Source organism: Phalaenopsis equestris, unplaced genomic scaffold (genome assembly GCF_001263595.1).
Source record: "Phalaenopsis equestris unplaced genomic scaffold, ASM126359v1 Scaffold000422, whole genome shotgun sequence".
Classification (NCBI taxonomy): Eukaryota; Viridiplantae; Streptophyta; class Magnoliopsida; order Asparagales; family Orchidaceae; genus Phalaenopsis; species Phalaenopsis equestris.
The window spans coordinates 231,950-251,601 of NW_018164863.1; the positions used below are offsets into that span (position 1 = coordinate 231,950).

Below are 19,652 nucleotides of genomic sequence, written 5' to 3' on the forward strand. Positions count from 1 at the left end.
AACATTCCGACAGGAGTGGGGCTTACTGTGACTGCAAACTGAAAAGCGGGGGGGGGGAATTAGTAATAAAATGATTCCCCCCCCCCCCCCCCAGCCTCCGCCCTCGCCCCTGCACCCAACCCCACCCCTACCCCCTACTCTCACCATTGCCACGACCCTCATTCCCACCCTCACTACTACACTCACCCCACCCTAATCCCTGCTCCAAACCCTACCTCCACTCAGATTGCAGTGTGGTTGAGTGCATCAAAGGGCCATGCTGATCTACCAAGTACGAGTCGACAGAAAGTAGCTACCGCATTGAACCTGTGGGCAACATGTAAGTTATTTTTAATATATTGATAGTAATCATTTTATTTTCTTGATTGAATATAAAACTAACATTTTTTTTTATTTCAAGGTTATACCTCTGACCCAAACTATTCATGCTATTCAGGATATCATCTGAAGCAAGCATGACTCAACGTACTTGTCGTGGAAGGAGATTTCGATAACACATTAAGATATTTGATTTCAAGAGTTTGTGGTATGTATCATTGATAAATATCTTAAGTTGTTTTTACTTATGTATCAAATGAAAATAAGTCCTATAATTTGCCAAAACAATTTTCCTGCCACCTCGAGCACAAGGCACACATTCGGTGCAACTTTGAGCACAATGACAACGATCGTCTTCGGAACATGTTTGACGATATTCAGAGATCGTTGTGGCATCCTCTGTTGCTCAAAGAGGATATTTTTGTCACCCTTCTTAGGGCCTGAGATTCCCCAGACTACTAGAAGAAGAGGGGGCAGGCAAGACTGAACTAGCGGTCGGACCGTGGAGGCATGGGGTCCTCCAACGACACCTATGGAGTGCTTCCACATAAAGAGTGCAAGCGGAGGCCGGTAAGATTTCATTCCTTCATTAAATTTTTCTATAGTTCAAAGATGTATTCTAACTATTTTTATTTTGTTATATGGACAGACTATAAAGATGCGGCGAGAGCCCTCCGCCGCTGATGTGCATGAGTGCACCCACCAGAGGCAGTTCAACCAATCCTAGATCAACGACAAATTTGCAACTCGGGTAATTTAGGAGTTAAAAATTGTTTGTTGTTAATACATGCTCGTTGTTATTGAATGAAACAACTTTTTTTTTTTTGCAAAAGAGATTCCACTAGCTGAAGGAGAACCGATTCCATGTCATTATGAGTTATTACAATCCATTAGCGTGATCTTTCCGAGCACGCGTGTGAAGGGAGGCTGCTAAAGTTAAGAAGAAACGTAGAGTCCATAGGCTCGGGTCACAGGGGTTTGCATACAACACTCGCCTCTCCATCATTGCATATGCAACTTCTACTTCTACAATGCAAGATGAGGAGATCTTATGGCGTGTTGCTGCATTCTTTGCCTAGATGGAGCTCCGTTTTGCTCATATGAGGTCAAAGCTAAAGGCCAACATAGAGGCTAAGTTGAAGTCTGAGTTAGATTCCTTTGGGCAACAGAAGAGGGAGCGTGCCAAGGAAACAACAACATTTAAGGAGGAGGAAGCAGCCGAGGATGATGAAGATAAGGATGAGAAGATATAAGAGGATGATTAGTGGGTATTTTTCTTTTTTTATGATTATGTTGAATGTTTGTACATATAGTTTTTTTGGTAAACAGTGATGTATATATTTTAGATTAAATGCATTTGATCTATTTCGTAATTTGATTATATAATTAAATGTTCGACTGCTATTCTAGTCCTTTAATTGCTTGAAATGGTATATTAAATATTGTGATAATAGGTGTAGTAATGTAAATACGAAAGGATAATTATCTTTTTTTTTCATGTTGCAAGTTTCTGACGGCATATCGTCAGTTTTACGACAACTTCTGACATATCCTTGGCCAAAATTGACGGCTAGCCGATGGACTTATTTATCGACGCTTAGCTGTCACCTAACCGACTACTTAAATGTGTCACAAGAAACCAACGGATGAGATACTTTTTTTACATTTTGACCATCAATTTTAATAACTAAAGCATTACGGACCAAAAAACAACGAAATGCTAGATCACATGAAATCAACGGGTGCGACACTTTTGCGACAATTTAACTGTCGCTATTACCAACAGTTCTTCTAGCTGTTATATGAGCCGACAAACACCATTTATATTTAGTTTCTCTGAAAAAATGGTTAGATTAAATCATTAGTTAAGCGTCGGTAGTTTTACACAGTCGGAATATCAGTCAGTTTTGAAATTACCAACATGTATTTTACCTATGAGCCTAGAACCGTCAATAAACCGTCATATATATCAAAAACAAGAGTTTTTCTCATCATAGCCACATAAATTGGTCGCTGGAAAAAAAAACCAATTTTTCCTGTAGTGGAGATCACACCTATTTACATTTATTAAAAATAGAACATACTTCAAATTTTCAAAATAATTTTTTATAAGAGAATATAAAAGAAAACCTCTTTTATTCAAAGCCAAGTAAAACGTGCAAGGAAATCATCAATTGACATATCATTTTATAAAGTAATAAAAATTCTTTTGATAAACTATAGTCATTGGCGCCGTTACATTGTTCGTACTTTTTTCCAAATTTAATTAGAGGTTTTGTTGTGACATTTAGGTACTTGCCACCTTTGTCATGGTGTAGAAATGTGGTACTCTGCCACCTATTTTTCTGTCTTTTCTTCTATCATTCTTTTAGTTCAATAATATTTTTGATTGACTCGTCTTTATGTCATTGCTCCATCTTTAATGGAGTCTTTTTCATTTTCTTGAAACATGTTTTCTTCTTCTCTTTCAGTATCAGGTGTCAAAACTGAAATGAAATTTGTGAATACCTTTTGATAATCCTCCCAACGTCGTTTGTTTAATATGCTCTAATATTTTTTGTGGGTATCAATGGAAATAGTTCATAATTAGATCAACGAAAATTGAAACTTCACAAGGAAATGGACATAACTTAATCCATTGATTAAGTTTTTTGAACTATTTACTTAGGGATGATTCAACTCACAGCTTATAAGTTCTATGAATTTGATTAGGTAAAATTTTTAATTCTGTTTTGAACTGGTTCCACCATTTATTGAGCCATGAAAGATATTTGTGTTGTCTCTTGTTTCATCATTGCAATTATCCATACATATTTCTTTTATAATTTATTACATAAAATTCTTTCATCATTACTTGGATATAATTCAATTATCCACTAATTTCACTCATAAGGAATGAGTTATTGTGATCATAAAAGAGGTTTAGACCATTTATTATCTTATTTGGTTAAAATGTATTGGGTAGAATTTCTACATGATTTAATAAAGTGATACTTTTTTTTTTCGTTTAGTATATCCAATTATAAGGAATACTTCATATGGACAAGCATGGTTCCCCAAGAAACATTCCATTAGTGCCATGATGATGGATCTTATAATTTTCAAGGGTAATATTTATAATGTTTGTAGTAATTAGTTTAACACAATAAATTGGTTCAAATGCAATAATTTATTTTAAATTTGATTAATTTAAGGTGAAAGATTATTCCTTCTATAATTTTGTTTTAGGTAACACATATAGATTATCATTTATGTCTATTATATCTCTTCTTTGAGTAGGATATCTCCCGATACCTCCCTGAGAATAATATTCTTCTTGGCCTCTTTCTAAAGTGTTATTATCCCTAACAAATATTCTCTCCATTACCCGATAAAATTATAAATTTAAGAATTCAAGTAACGAGATAGATGAACCTTATAAATACTTAATGGTAAGACGAAAATATTATAATTGGACTTGCCATCAAGGAAAAAATTAATTTGCCACTTAATGTTAAATATCTTTTTGTATAATTGATTTAGTTGCACCACTCTCAGTTTGTAAAAAGATTTTTTAATTAGTCATTCAGGAATTTATAAGTTTATTTAGCGTTAACAAGCATTTATTTTCTTATAATGGAATATTATGTAAGTGATATTCTATTGGGCAAAAATAGCATTGAGGGTTTTTTTTTTAATATCCCTTCAAAGCCAATGTTATTAGCATTTGCTTTAAAATTTTAAAACTCATCAGGCCTGTCGTTTAATGTAAACAAGATAAATTTTAAACCCCTTGCTTAATTTTTTTATGTAGTCAAATTTTGGGATGAAGACCTTTTCTTGTTTATACAAGATAGTACATAGCATCAATTGCTAAAATTCATCAGGTATGTCGTTTAATGTAAACAAGATAAATTTTAAACACCTTGCTTAATTTTTTTTATGTAGTCAAATTTTGGGATGAAGACCTCTTCTTGTTTATACAAGATAGTACATAGCATCAATTGCTAGCTCTTTATAAAAATTGGCTATATAATTAAGTTGTCATAAAAATCATTGATATTAAATTATATTAAGAATTTCTTTTGGGTAAAAATGAATTCAATTCTTCTATTATTAAAAATAATTGTTCCATAAACCATCTCCTTAAAACAAAATTTTAGTTTGAAATAACTTTATCAATTTCTTGTGCTAATATTACCAAACATCTTCTTATATTTAACCATTTAAACACATCTAAGAGTTTAGCTAAAATGATCATCCATAATATTGAAAAATATTTATACATTGTTCATATATATAATTTGATAATAACTAAATTTTTCATTCATAATATTTTGAAATTCATCAAATACATTTTTAAATGAAAGGTGTAGCAATCTATTGGTCATATCCATAAAAAAGATCAAAATAACTTCATAAGGATCCTCTTTTTTATTTGAATTGGCTAATATCCCTACTTTAGAACAAATTTCCAAAAGTAGCTATTTTAAAAAGTTGATTTACAAACTTACTGTAATTAGGAATTTGATATCTAATTAATTTTAGAACTTGATTGATAAGTCCACAATTTATTATCCATCTCCCTTTATCACTTTACTTTCTAGCTATATATGTTCAAAACATAGAAGATTGTGCAGCTCTAGAGAGAGTAAGATTTATGAAGTGGTCACTAATTTTATTTTTCATAAAACTAAAAACCCCTTATTTATTTGACAAGAACAAGCTTTAGTAGAAAAATAAAAAAAGGGATCTATACAAGAAAGAATAATGAAATGATTTTTTTCCGCCCGAGAATGTGACAAATGTACACTCATATTTCTTTTAACAAAGTTTTCACAAGAAAGAATAATGAAATGATTTTTTTTCCGCTCGAGAATGTGACAGAAATGTACACTCATATTTCTTTTAACAAAGTTTTCAGAAAGATGGATTTTTTTTTTCTTACACATTTCATACTTCATTTTCTTGATAGTTGTTTTAATAATGGCTTCCTTTTTTTAAAAAAAATGATTTGTAATATTTTTTCTTAAATTTTATCCATCTCATTAAGGATAATTTCTTTAGGATTCATTTTACATTAAAAACAAGTCTAAAGTTAGACTTTTAGAAGTGTTTCAATACGCCATTCAATCATTCTTATATATTCTAAAATAAATAACGAACGATTTTATCATCTTTAAAATCAATGAAACTCAACATACAATTTCTTAAAAGTAAGTTGTAAAAAACATTGTGATATTAACATAGAAGATTATATAGATTGGTTGATAGAAGATCACAATGGAAAGGAGAATAATACTTCTTCTTAGGAGCAAAGAATTTTTTATTCAAGAGAAAAAAATGTTGTGTTTGTGTGTGTGGAGAAATTATTCCGTCCGGTGTTCACATATCCGAACAACTGCAAGGATTCGACCACGTGAAATGCATGGTGATGTGGCTAGATTCTCATTATTGTCAGGACATGCGGTTCATCAGATAAAAAATATATATGTATTTGTGTGTGTGCGCAAGCACAACGGGGAGAGGGTAATTCAATTTTCAAGTAAATCTTCTCTCAAGGGTGCATAATACCTACTTATATAAATGGTGATAATACATAACAATGATGATGATGATGATGATGATGATGATGATGAATAACAATAATGATGATGATGATGATGATGATGATGATGATGATGATAAGTACTATAATAATGTATCCACAGCAAAACTAAACATCAATGAAACCCCAATGAAACTTTATTCATTACCTTTTATTTTATAATATTTCTCTTAGCCTCAATTCTCTTTGAAAACAGTATCTGTCCGTATTACATCAAGCGCTTTTAGCACTTCTTCTAATTTCTCCTTTACACCTACTGTAATAAAAATTATTACATAAAATTACTCATCAGTTTAGATAAAGAATATATAATCAAACCACAAGGGATTAAACCAATAATTTCAACCACCCCCGCCTTCTCCATGCAAAACTTCACCTCAAGTTAAATAGACCCGAGAGTCAAAACATTTCAAAATTACATAATTGTTACGCATATTTACAAAGGCTTTCAAAGCCTTACTATTTAGTTATCTACATAGATGAACGGCATTAATTATTGTAGGTGTTCTGATGGATTTTAATCACTCTTTGGAACCTACATGCATCTTTCATCTTCTCATCTCAATCCTTTATATTATTTAAGCTTATCTTAGTACGTCACCGCCCACATTAATTGGATTCATTTTCTTTTGAATTCATGAAAGCAAAAGAAGAGGTGCCCACCATGAGAGATGATGGTGCCACCCCCACACTCCTATAATTTTTATATAAGGAGGCCGTGAGGAATCATGAGTGGAGCATGAGAAGAGTTGGGGGAGATGGAGTTGCTCCTCATTAATCTCTGCCTTTTTCTTCTCTTCCCAACTGTGGCTCCATTAACGGAGGTTTCATCGAGCTCTTGTTCTTCTCAATTTGAGGGTACGTAAGAGTTTTTCTATGTATGTTTTGAATTTAGAGAACAAGAGATGTTATATTATAAAGGATTTTGATGTTGTGTTTAGTATTATTTGAGCTTCCTTCACATTTGACTAGAATCACAAGCATATAATGATTTGTTGTTTCATATATATTTGTTTAATTTTGAAGTAAAAAGTTTATATATTTTGGGTACTATAAATTCATATTTAAAAAAAACATAGAAAATAAATAAATAAAGCAATCATTTATGAGTATTAGTTTGATGGTGGGAACTCTATAAACTACTGTAGATGCTCTTTGCTGTATTTCTTTAAAATATTGAATTAATATATTAGACATCTTTTATAGAAAAACAGATTACAGCTAGTTACTATGATTTGTATAATTATACACAGAAAATTATGCATGCAGCTTCAACAACCAATTAATTTTAAATTCTTATATTAACAGCAGAACAATTTATATTAAGCTGCTGTATTAAGAATGAAAGAAGATAAGCTTAGAAAAACTTCATTGCCTCCAATTCTGTAATTTTTATCACTTTCTATTTGGGAAAGTTGTTATGTTATCCTTACAAAATAAAACTCTTGAAAAAATGTTTTTTTAATATTTTTATTTAATTTTTTAATTTTTTTAACTAAAAAAAAAACTTTCGAAATGAAGGTTAAAAAGGAAAATTGATTTAGGTTAGATGTATTGAGGAAATTATATGAAATAAATATTATTTTCTGTATTTATTTCCATTGCAACGTGGTCCTAATGATGAAGTCTTTTGTCAAAAATAAAAAAAAGGTGGGAGCCATTGCCAGCACTAACTGATACCGTGGCCAATTCATGCTCTATTATTAGGCCACTTGGCCAGCAAACTATCTCAAGTTGCTTAGACAAATATTAATTTCGAAAGCTAAGTTTGTTCTGTAGAACTATGGCTGCATGATAGGGTAATTAAAAATCTAATTACTATTTAGTAGGTAAAAGGAGTATCTAACAACTGAGATGCCACTTATTTTCAGTTATCTAATTACTACCCCGATAAGATATGATTAACTAAAGCTATTATGTCATTAATGTAAGAGCATAAGACACATTTAGTTATTTTAAGCAATATTAAATTTATGTGAAGGATGGATAGTTTTTATTTTTTTTCCGTAAATAGAATTAAATCGATTTTATATTCTGTGCTTGAAAATAAAATTAAATTGGAAAAAAAAAATCATTTTGCATTTCCAATCTCACTAAACTGACTTTCTTCACATCTTATTAAAAAATTAACAGCCATCCGCACCACCCTCAACTCTTCCGGCATCCACCTCCCCCTCCACCACCGTCAAAGCCCCTGCTCCCCTTCACCACCACTGAACTCCGGCATCCCTTTCTTTTCGCTCCTTCTCCACGACGCCCGCCGTGTCGCCTACCTCTCCCACCGCCTCACCTCCGGCCACCCCGTCTCCCTCCCACTTTCCCAAGGCTCCTCCCTCGGCGTCGGCAACTACATCGCCCGCATACAAATCGGCACTCCGCCGAAGCCATTCTCTGTCATCGTCGACACCGGAAGCTCGCTCTCTTGGCTCCAATGCCTTCCCTGCAAAGTCTCCTGTCATCTTCAGGTCGGAGCTCTTTTCGATCCCACTGCATCGTCTACTTATGCTCGTGTTCACTGTTCGGCCTCCGCCTGCTCTGCTCTTTCCTCCGCCACTCTCAATCCTTCTTCTTGTACGCGCTCCGGTGACTGTGTGTATGCGGCTACGTATGGAGACTCCTCCTTCTCTGTCGGCTACCTCTCTCAGGTATGGCTGTAGAAAAGCCCCACATGATTTATCTCACAGATGTTTGTTTTAACTTTATTTTTTTTAACGAACATCACAGAATCTCATTTTATTTCATAAAAAAAAATTATAAAATCGGAAAAGAAGCCACACACACACTATAATCCAAAAAAAAAAAAAAGAAAATGGGTTCCTCCCAAAAAATAAAAAATAAAAATAAAAATAATAATAAATAATAATAAATAAATAAAAATAAATAATAAAAAATATAATTCAACACACCCACCAAACACACCCTAAACTAGACATCCAACGTTACTAAACGATTAAGATTATCAGGTAAAATATTAGAAATAAAAGGAGCACTTGAAGAGATCCTCATTTAGCAGCCCAATCAGCAACAATATTTCCATCTCTTAGTATGAGACTAATAGATATTAAGATCTCTAGCTATAGATTTGATCTTCTTAAACTGCAAGTTAATACTCCAATGACACACCATATCGGATCTGCACACTTTCCAAAGAGTAATAGAATTCATTTACAAAATAATATCATTACATCTCATCTTTCTCGCAAGCATCAAAGAAAAAACAATAGCAGCATTAAAACAATAGCATTAACCTCAACCACAATTGATGAAACAGATAAAACAAGGGCAACAAACCAATATAAAACAATATCATTTCAGTCTCTACAAACTCTACCAACTCTTGCACAGTTCATTTTCCAACTGCCATCGGAATTAATTTAAATTTTGATATAAAGAAAATTTTGCGTTTGGTGTTTATGCGAAGACCAGAAAATATAAATTTTCATTTTTTATAAGGACAGACATTTCTATGAGGGATACAAATTTAAATTTCTGTGCCAAAATTTCAAGAGCTAAATAAATGTAAAGCCACAGTTTTAGAAGAAATATGCGCCTTTCTTTTTTCTTATTTTCTTTTTTTCTTTCTGTTTTTTTTTTTTTTTTGTGTAAAATTGAGTGAACTAAAAGTATTTATACATATTATATGGTTCAATCTCTTAAAAAAAAAGGATATGGTATTTTGTAGCAATATTTTTATATTTGATTAAATGTTTAGATATTGAGCTCTTTTACATTATAGGAATATTTAACTAATGCTATTTTATGTGACTTTTAATTAAAAAAAAAAAGTTGAAAACAAAGAATAATATTATGTGCAGATAAAATAGGTGCAGATTTAGTTATATTTGATGATATTGTGATGAAATATCACCATAATACCATCAAATATCACTATTTCATGTGTAAATTTTTTAAAAAATATTACATGCACATATTATGTGTGAATTGATGGTATTGGGGTGATACTAAGATGGTATTGAGATTCGATTAATACCACCCCAATATAATTTGAATAATATGGTCCGCACATATAGATGTTGCACTTAATATTCACTCGTAGATGGATGATATTGACGTTATGTTGAGATAGTTTTGAGATGATGATGAGGCTAAATATTATTCTAAAATCAACTGAATATTATAATCCGCACATAAAAGATACTACACCTAATATTTGCTCATAACACCGCACTTAATATTTGCTCATAACACCCATAACACCGCACTTAATATTTGCTTATAGATTTCACATATAATATTGGCTCCATTGTTATCAACGAGCAATATATGCACATTTCTTATTTATCTTTTTTTAATTTTATTTTTATTTTTTGACGCCCATCGCGTAGGACACCCTAGCCCTCTCCCCTGCTTCCATCCACGGCTTCGTCTTCGGTTGCGGACAGGACAACGAAGGTCTCTTCGGCAAATCTGACGGCCTCATCGGCCTCGCGAAGGACCATCTCTCCCTTCTCAGCCAGCTCTCTACAACATACGGCAATTCCTTCTCCTACTGCCTCCCTTCCTCCTCCGGCTCCGGCTATCTCTCCTTCGGCTCCTACACTCCTTCAAACCTTGCCTTCACCCCCATGGTCTCCTCCTCCCTCGACAAGTCTCTCTATTTCCTGAAGCTCACCGGCATAACAGTCCAAAGCCGAACTCTTTCCGTCTCCGCGTCAGTCTATGCCGGCACGCCGACCATCATTGATTCGGGCACAGTAATCACGCGGTTGCCGGATGAGATCTATTCGGCGTTAAGCAAAGCGGTGGTGGCAGCGGTCGGAAGAAAGAGGCAGCGAGTTTCGGCGTACTCGATTTTAGACACTTGTTATGTGGGAAGTGGTGAGGGGATGGCGGTGCCGGATGTGCAGTTGGTGTTCGCCGGAGGGGCGGTGTTGAGGTTGCCGGCGAAAAATGTGATGGTGGATGTGGAGAAGGGGAGGACTTGTTTGGCTTTTGCGGCGGCAGGAAGAGTTGCAATTATTGGGAATAAGCAACAAGAGGGGTTTAAGGTGGTGTATGATGTGGGGAAGGGGAGGATTGGGTTTGCCGCCGGTGGGTGTGGGTGAGAATTGTGGGTGGGTGGCATTAGTTAGAAGGTTGTGAAGGAAAATAAGCAGGTTGTGCGGTGCACTCTGAATAATTGGAATGAATAGTTGAATACCTTTAAAATTATTTTTATTTTTAAGAAAATGTGTGATTGATCTCCATTATTTAGAGTGGATTCATGGTGGAGGTGGGAGTTATAAACATGTAATTACACCATTAATTGGTAGGGTTGTGGTATGAATTATGATTTTGATTGGATTAAAAATGTAAATGTCTTTGAAACATAATGTATTCGTTGATGTTTGTAGTATATTTTTGATGTGTTCGTTTATGTTCATATTGCAAATATTTAAATGTTTTTGTTGATATGATAAACATGAATGCACATTGAGTGAATTTTTTTTTCCTTAAAATTTTAAAATTTAAGAAGCATATGGATGATGCACAACAATCTTATGTGTGATTAACTTGACATAAATTTATATGACTCGGTGTGAAGTATGGTACAGATATAATTAATTAATTTATAATGTATTCGTTAATGGTTGTGTTTCAGGATAAACTATTTATCCTGAAACTCACAAGCTGTCCAAGCAAACCATTTATTATCTGTTAAAAAACAGTCAAGTTATGAATTATAAAAAAATTTGTTTTAAAAGAAAATTAATTTCAATGTTGATTTTTTGGCAATTGTTGTTAATTTTAACACAATTCCAATTGGATATGACATAAAGTTTACTCCATAAATGCTATAAAACTACAAAGCAATCATGAACGTAGCTAATTTATATTTTTTTTATGAGGTAGCTTAAGAGGGGAAATAGCTCTATGAACACTTTAAGGGTCTGTTTGGCGCAGCTGCAGCTTCTCAGTTTTTCAGCTGCAGCTGCGCTGGTGTGTGTCCAAGTAGAGATGTTTCAACAAGAAAGATCCATATAGCATGAATGGATTGATGGCCATTTAAGAAATTTTGCACTGAGGCCACCTAACCTCACATATAGCATATTAGTTCTACAAACGGAGGGCAAAAGAATGAGAAGATACATTCTACCCTCACGTATAGCATATTAGTTCTACAAACGGAGGGCAAAAGAATGAGAAGATATTTTGCACTGAGGCCACCTAACCTCACATATAGCATATTAGTTCTACAAACGGAGGGCAAAAGAATGAGAAGATACATTCTACCCTCACGTATAGCATATTAGTTCTACAAACGGAGGGCAAAAGAATGAGAAGATACATTGCACTGAGGCCACCTAACCTCACGAAATTTGGTGTGTTGAGAATCAAATGAGAAGATACAAACGGAGGCCACCTAACCTCACATATAGCATATTAGTTCTACAAACGGAGGGCAAAAGAATGAGAAGATACATTGCACTGAGGCCATACAAACGGAGGGCAAAAGACCTAACCTCACGAAATTTGGTGTGTTGAGAATCAAATGAGAAGATTCAAACGGAGGCCACCTAACCTCACATATAGCATATTAGTTCTACAAACGGAGGGCAAAAGAATGAGAAGATACATTGCACTGAGGCCACCTAACCTCACGAAATTTGGTGTGTTGAGAATCAAATGAGAAGATACAAACGGAGGCCACCTAACCTCACATATAGCATATTAGTTCTACAAACGGAGGGCAAAAGAATGAGAAGATACATTGCACTGAGGCACTGAGGCCACCTAACCTCACCAAAAGAATGAGAAGATACATTGCACTGAGGCCACCTAACCTCACGAAATTTGGTGTGTTGAGAATCAAATGAGAAGATACAAACGGAGGCCACCTAACCTCACATATAGCATATTAGTTCTACAAACGGAGGGCAAAAGAATGAGAAGATACATTGCACTGAGGCCACCTAACCTCACGAAATTTGGTGTGTTGAGAATCAAATGAGAAGATACATTATACCCTTCTCAAACAAAAATTTCAAGACAAACAAAAATTTCAAGAACCATTCCTTCGACCCGAAGCATTGAAAGGAAAAAAAAAATTTCTTACTGCTCGGGAAGATGACCTCGATGAGGGTGTTGGGGAAGAGGAGGAGATGCGAGACTGCTCGGAAAGAAGAGGGGATGCGAATATGCGAGACGAATCTCGTTCGGGAAGAGGATAAGAAGCGAGACGTTGTTCGCTCGGGAAGAGAAGGAGCTTCGGGAGTTCGGGGAGGGTTTCAGACGCGAGAGGAGAGCTCCTTTGTGTATCGCGAGGGCACCAACGTAAAAAGGAATTCAGGCCGCTGCGATGAAGCTGGGCCACTGTTATCCCACGGCGTTCCGCGTTCGCCACAAATCGCGGCAAACAGTGGAGAAGACGCCGCCCCAAATAGAAAAAATTCGCGGGGCGGTGTAGCGCAGCAGCAAAAATGCTACGCCAAACGGAGCCTAAGTATTTCATTTATATATTTTAATTGAAATAATGGATCTACTCGTACTATTTTCCTCTGAAAAATATCAATGAAAAATATCAACAAAAAAGTAATGGATGACTATATGTCAATTAATTATATCTCAAAACTTTTTTAAGGAAATTATTATGTGCTATACAATTTTTAATGGTGGGGAAAAATTACATCTTAGCTCAAATAAGAATATTTAACAAATATTGTTGGCATCAAATTTTAATGTTGTATGTGTAGAATGTCCACTTGAACAATATGGGACTGTATTTCATTCATTCATAACTTTCTGTAGCTCAAGACATTTATTAGGAATCTACGGTAGGTGTTTTTGGCGTTGAACTACGATTGGAGTTAATACAGCCTTACCTAGGAGAGTTCACCGTTGGGTGGCATCAATTTTGATGCGAGGCATGTTTATTGTTTATTTGAATGGTTGGAGTCGATATAGCCTTACCCATGAGAGTTCACAGTTTGTTGGCACCAATTTTGATATGGGGCAATAAAAATAATTTCTAACAAAACATTTAAATCTCTTATGTATAGTTTGTAAACAAGACAAAAAATATAAAATAAATTAAATAATTTAGGGGCTCTTTAGGATCATTTTTATTTATTATTACTTTTTATGTCTTTATTTTAAACAAAAAACAATTTATTATTTTATTAAGTATGATTATATATATATATCCTCTTAATTAAAATACAGAAATTAGGAACATTAGATTAGTTAATGATTAGAACGTGCTTTCAACATGAGCCTCTCAATCATTAAAAAAAAAAATTTCTACCGACAGACATAGGTTCTGATTCGAATACATGATATTCAATATAGATAATCTAACAACCATTGCTATGGCATCAAAATTTCATGAGTTAATTACTAAATCCTCAACTTTAGTAAATAAAATTAGCCATACTACCTTACACATAATTAACATATTTCATCGGTCCCTGTTCATTATTTGTATATAATTTTTTCTTTACAGCACCGAAAAATCATCTACCGATTTCAAATGACAAAAAATTATATAACAGTATCGACATTAGGGGTGTCAAAAATCGGCCCGACTTGTGAACATGACTCGAGCTTTACTCGAAAAATTCGGACGCGGGCCTGAGAAGTTGAAACATAAAAATTTCGGGTAAGGTTCGAGTTGAATTTGAAAACCCGCACATTACCCTAATAAACACGATAAAATTTGTTGTATTATTAGTTCTTATATCATTGATTATCATATATAAATAGAATTTTTTTTTTAATTTACTTATCATTACTTGTTAAATGTTAGAAGTATAATTTTTAATAAAAAACTGAGCTGGCTGTCAAAGGGGCAGGGTTTGGGTTAATTGTGTCTTGGTCGAGTATGATTCAGGTTGAGTTTTTCGATTCTTTTATTATTTGGTTCGGATTAGCGTCAGGGGACCCAAATTCGACCCTCTAATTCCAAATAATGTAGGACCCAAACTGGACCCGCTAATTCGGAATAATCAAGGCTGAAATGAATGAAGGAAACATCAAATACGCAAAATGATGAAAGTCAAGACAAGTTAGGTGCCGCGTGGAAAGGTTGTGCGTCAATTATCATCGTATGACAGCTTAAATTTTTTTGTTACATTTAAGCCAAACCACTTTTCCACTTCATAATTTGTTTAGTGGATTGATAATTTTTCTTGATGCGGAAGAACATCATCAATTAAATTCATTTTTCTTCCTGATCAGCTAGCGACAGTTTTCCGACAGCCTGAATCTATAAGCCGAAGGTGAAGGAGATTTCAATCACAGAAGATTGACGAATGGTATTTAACAAAAGAAACCAAATCTTTGTTCTCGGAAGAACTGCTGGGTTTTCATTCATTTCTGTTCTTTTTATTTTTTTTTTCCGCTCCAAATTCGTTTTGCTTTGTGTTCTCAAGTTTTTGTAGCTGAAACCTTTGAAATTTTCTAATATGTATTTCCCTTTTCCTCGCTGTCAAGTTTCAACCCATTTAATTTGGAATCTGTCAAGTTTCTTGATGCATTTTTCCTCATTAAACTTTGATGAAATCTCTTCCAGAAACTAACTTTTAATGTCCATTTTAATCTTGCTAGAAGCGTAGTATGATCCTGATATTTATGGTATTGTTTAATCAGGTGAAAGTGTAACAGCCTGAGATGGGCTGTGTTTCTTCTAAGGTTTTGACTAAATCTGCAAGCTTCAGAGAAGAGCTTCAGAAGCGGCTGCAGAGAAGAAAAACAGATAGCTATGAAGATTTAGTCATCTCAAAGTCTCTTACAGAGCAGTTTGTAGCAGTTTTATGCCCCTCCAACACAGTTCCTGATAAGTTCAACGGGCATGAATCCTCTAATCAACCTTCAGTTACGAAAGAAGATCGTAAAGCCACAGTTTTGGTAGAAGAACCTGAGAATCACATAGAGACAATCAATACATGGGAGCTCTTGGCTGGTCTAGAGGATGACCATGATGTTGAAGTCCAAAAAGAAGAAGAGCTTTCTAAGAGCTTAAATCCAATCAAGGATGAAGATTCTGAAACCGCAGAGGCTGTAAAGCAAGACGAATTGAGAAAGGCATGTGGTGGTGAAAAGGGCATAAGGAGGAGGGTCATGGCGATGGAGCTTACAAAGGTGAAGGTCCCAAAATTTGAGTTCTCCAGGGCAGGGAGCCTGAGGGATTGGCTATCACAGGGAGGTCAGGTGTTCTCACCTGGGTCATATATAACACCCAGGTTTGGGAGCTTTGAGCCTGTAGCTGCAAATGGAGGTGGTGAGGGGAATGAAAAGGCTGTTTTTGATCCAAAATTGGTTGCTCAGCTTGAGGAGGCTATGGAGGAGATGACAGTTGAGGAAGAGGAGATACTAAAACAGATTGTTTAAGGACTGTAAGGATGGAGGACATAAAAGTCTGTTGAAGCTTCAAAATGGCAGTGGAGGTATGAAAGGTTTTGGTATGCCTTATGATTTGTGTATTGTGTTTATAGCTCCTTGAGTTTAACACTCAAGGTTGTGATGATCAGATTGTGAAAATTCATTTTTTTTTTTAATTTCCTGATAGGAGTTAAAATTTTGTCCAAATTGTGCTGAATTGTGTTCTCTAGGTTTCCTAGAAGTGAGTCAATTGTAAAAATTCTTAAATGTTTGATTAATATTTTGCTACATATTAAAAGTACACCCTAAAAAAAAGGAAGATTTGCATACATACAACTTAATTCTCGTGTATTCACACATCTCTAACTCCTACATTTCAATTTTTACATACATACCGTTACTTATGCTTGAATAAATGTATTTTTCCTTTTAAAAATTAAAATGGTAGTATTTAAAAGTTGCCTGTGAGTTGAGCTTGTTGGGTTGGAGTAGGTGCTCGATGCAACAAAATCTAATATTCAAGCCATCAACCTCTGTTAGAATTAGGTTTAGAAAGACTAAATAATATTATGCAGTGCAAAAAGGTTGAGTTTAATGATAGAGTTATTGCTCTTGTGGCATTGATGGAGATGAATAGGTATTAAATGTGGATCAGACACTGATTCATTTAAAGGATTATTGATATTTTAATGTTAGGTGAAAAATAATAATGTTGTTAATACAAGTTTTTTTTTAAAAAATAGAGGTTTTACTTGTTTTGCATGCCATCAATTTCAGTGATTTCAAGACAATTCTTATAGGTAATTAAGACAATTTAATCTCTTGTTTCATAAATGGGATGAGAGTTTGTGGATCTCATATCTTTGGATTTGTGATTCAAAACTGAGTTTCAATCTCAAATCCTAAATGAAAGATTTAACAGCTCCAATTTTTTTGCAATGCAAGATTTCTAACTTCAAACAATAGAAATCGGCTGTAAGGGATAAATAGAAAGGGAATTTAAAATGAAGTCTGCTGGATCTAACGTTATTTGAGGAAGATATCAGGATCATGTTAAAATATTGACAGAGCTTGAAAAGTAGAAGAGAGAGGATTGAATATCACTGGTTCTTCTTGATTGCTTTAGTTTATAAGAGACCCAAATGGACATTTAGATTGAGGAAAGTGAATCAAATTGACAGATCAAAGAGAGGTTCCTTGAACTCTGAAGAGATTGGTTCCGAGGAGAATATAGAAGAGAGTCTGAGAGATTAAGTTTAAACCAAATGTGTACTTAGTCATGTTTGCACTTAAGTGGTGATCACCTATTCATGGATAAGTGCATAATCAGCAATAGATATTTGGCAACATGTCTACTCTTGTATCGTTTGATATCGCTACTTCACTCGACTTTGGACTTAAAAGGCCTGGTTACATCCAACCATTTGTAAACCATAAGATTACTGAATAAGATTTCAAATTTTATTGTGATTCATTGATTTCAACACTTTTTACGCAAATAATATTCTTCATGGCTTAGGAAATAAAATTGGATCATTATCAGTCCCTAAGTTAAAATTTGACTGTTAAAAAATAAACCTCAATGGTTTGAAATAACATAATTTTAGTGTTCTATGAGATTGTCATAAATTTATTTCATGTGATTCATCAATTATAAGATTATTTATGACAAATTTATAATGGAATGTTTGTCTATAAATTTATTCTTCGTATAAGTTATAAAATTATTCCACAATAACAAATGAAAAATGCATTGATTATTAAGTTTAGTTTTGATGCGCAATCCCAAATATGAAGCTTTCTTAAATTGAAAAAAAAATTTTATGTCCACACTTCAAACTGAGTTTTTAAGATTATCTTATTAGGGACCATTAAATTAGATACTCCATCTATAAATTTTATCATTCGGCATGAAGAATAAGGCATGACATAAATCTCGAGGCCATTTTTCAACAAGAAAAGTTCAAACTTCAATTAAAAGTGTTTCAAAACTTCAATTTCAGCAAACTTACAGTCAAACCGTCCAAATCGATGAGACGGAGCCAACGGTACCAAAATTGGTATAAAACGTGTCACATCAAACCGAAAAAAAGATGTTAAACTACTTTTAGAATCACCTTGAGCAAGAAGAAGACTGAAGCTTGGAGGTGAAGTTGAAGTCTAGTTCGCTTCTGCACTGCAAATCTGGCGAATATCTTCCGCTCTTGCAGTTGACGACCACTAACGACAGTCCGCTGCTAGCCATTATCGATCGCCAACGACAGCCCTGATCATGCCAAATAAACCCCTTGCTAAATTATTACGTATGTTGCAAAATCCTGGCATACATTATAGAGCAACAACATACCCCAATAATGGCGTAACAATGCATCCCACATATGATGCAACAATACCTCCCAAAGACAGTGCAATAACGCACCCCTAAGATGATGACTTTCTCTGGGCTCCTAAAGTTCTTTCCGTGCAACCCACCCACTACCACTTACTTGACCAAATATGGCTTATGTGGTCCATAGCTTGTGCAACTTTCGACTCCTGCCTCTAAAACCTAGGAAGTCATCATAGATCATCATTATAACCTATGTGGTCCACAACTCGTGCATCTCCCAATTTTGTCCTTTCCAGTCTGCGGACGTCACTACAACCCACTACTATGACCTACGTGGCCAACTACAGTCAGTTTGATCAAGAACTTGTGCAGCTCTCAACTCCGACCTTTGTAACATACGAACGTCATCATAACTCACTACTACGACCTATGTGACCAACTACAACCTTTGTGGTCCACAACTTGTGTAGCTCCTAACTTCAACTTCTACATAATACAAACATCATCACAACTCAATAATAAAGCCTACGTGACCAACTACAATCTACGTGGTCCATAGCTCATGCAGCTCCATACTTCATTCTCTGTGGCCCACAGATGTTATCACTACTCACCACAACAATTTATGACCAATTACAGCTTACAAGGGCCATTGCTCCTGTAGCTTCTTACTAGAACCTCTGTGGTCAACCATTTCTTTTGAAGTAACCATTTGCCACCCACACAGACAACTATAACCATGAATTTCAATTATGTCCTATATTATAAACTGGTGTTATAGCCTCCATCTACAACATTTACGTCGGACTATTACCTCCACAATAATCGACTACGAACTATGCAGTTTGTTATCACCCGAAATTACATTCATTACAACTAGACTACGATTATTATCAATAAATTATTGTTGTTGATTTATAATGATCAACTTTTTTACCCTATCATCTCTAATTTAGGAGAAGAGTGCACTCGTGTACTCACCATTCATAGTGAATTAATTTAACTGGATAAGACATTATGGCTTTTTCCCTTTCTAGGATTTCAACATAAAAGTTGAAGTGCGTACTTCTCTTTATTAACCAGAGTGTGTGTTGGGTT

At 34.6% G+C, this 19,652-nt stretch overlaps 2 protein-coding genes across 3 annotated transcripts; both read left to right on the forward strand.

Moving 5' to 3' along the window:
• Nucleotides 1–6,469: 6,469 nt before the first annotated feature.
• On the forward strand, nt 6,470–11,282 carry LOC110027292 (aspartyl protease family protein At5g10770-like). The gene is made up of 3 exons (XM_020728655.1): nt 6,470–6,763; nt 8,039–8,550; nt 10,252–11,282. Exons 1-3 carry the CDS (start codon nt 6,664–6,666, stop codon nt 10,969–10,971), a joined length of 1,332 nt encoding a protein of 443 aa, XP_020584314.1. The 5' UTR covers nt 6,470–6,663; the 3' UTR covers nt 10,972–11,282.
• Nucleotides 11,283–14,710: 3,428 nt separating this feature from the next.
• On the forward strand, nt 14,711–16,523 carry LOC110027314. 2 transcript variants are annotated; one of them, XM_020728684.1, is made up of 3 exons: nt 14,711–14,949; nt 15,083–15,159; nt 15,494–16,523. In XM_020728684.1, the coding sequence occupies exon 3, from the start codon at nt 15,515–15,517 to the stop codon at nt 16,232–16,234; it is 720 nt and encodes a 239-aa protein (XP_020584343.1). In that variant the 5' UTR covers nt 14,711–14,949; nt 15,083–15,159; nt 15,494–15,514; the 3' UTR covers nt 16,235–16,523. The 2 variants fall into 2 exon arrangements, with proteins under 2 accessions (XP_020584343.1, XP_020584342.1); XM_020728683.1 differs by having other exon boundaries at nt 14,711–15,159.
• The last annotated feature ends 3,129 nt before the right edge of the window (nt 16,524–19,652 follow it).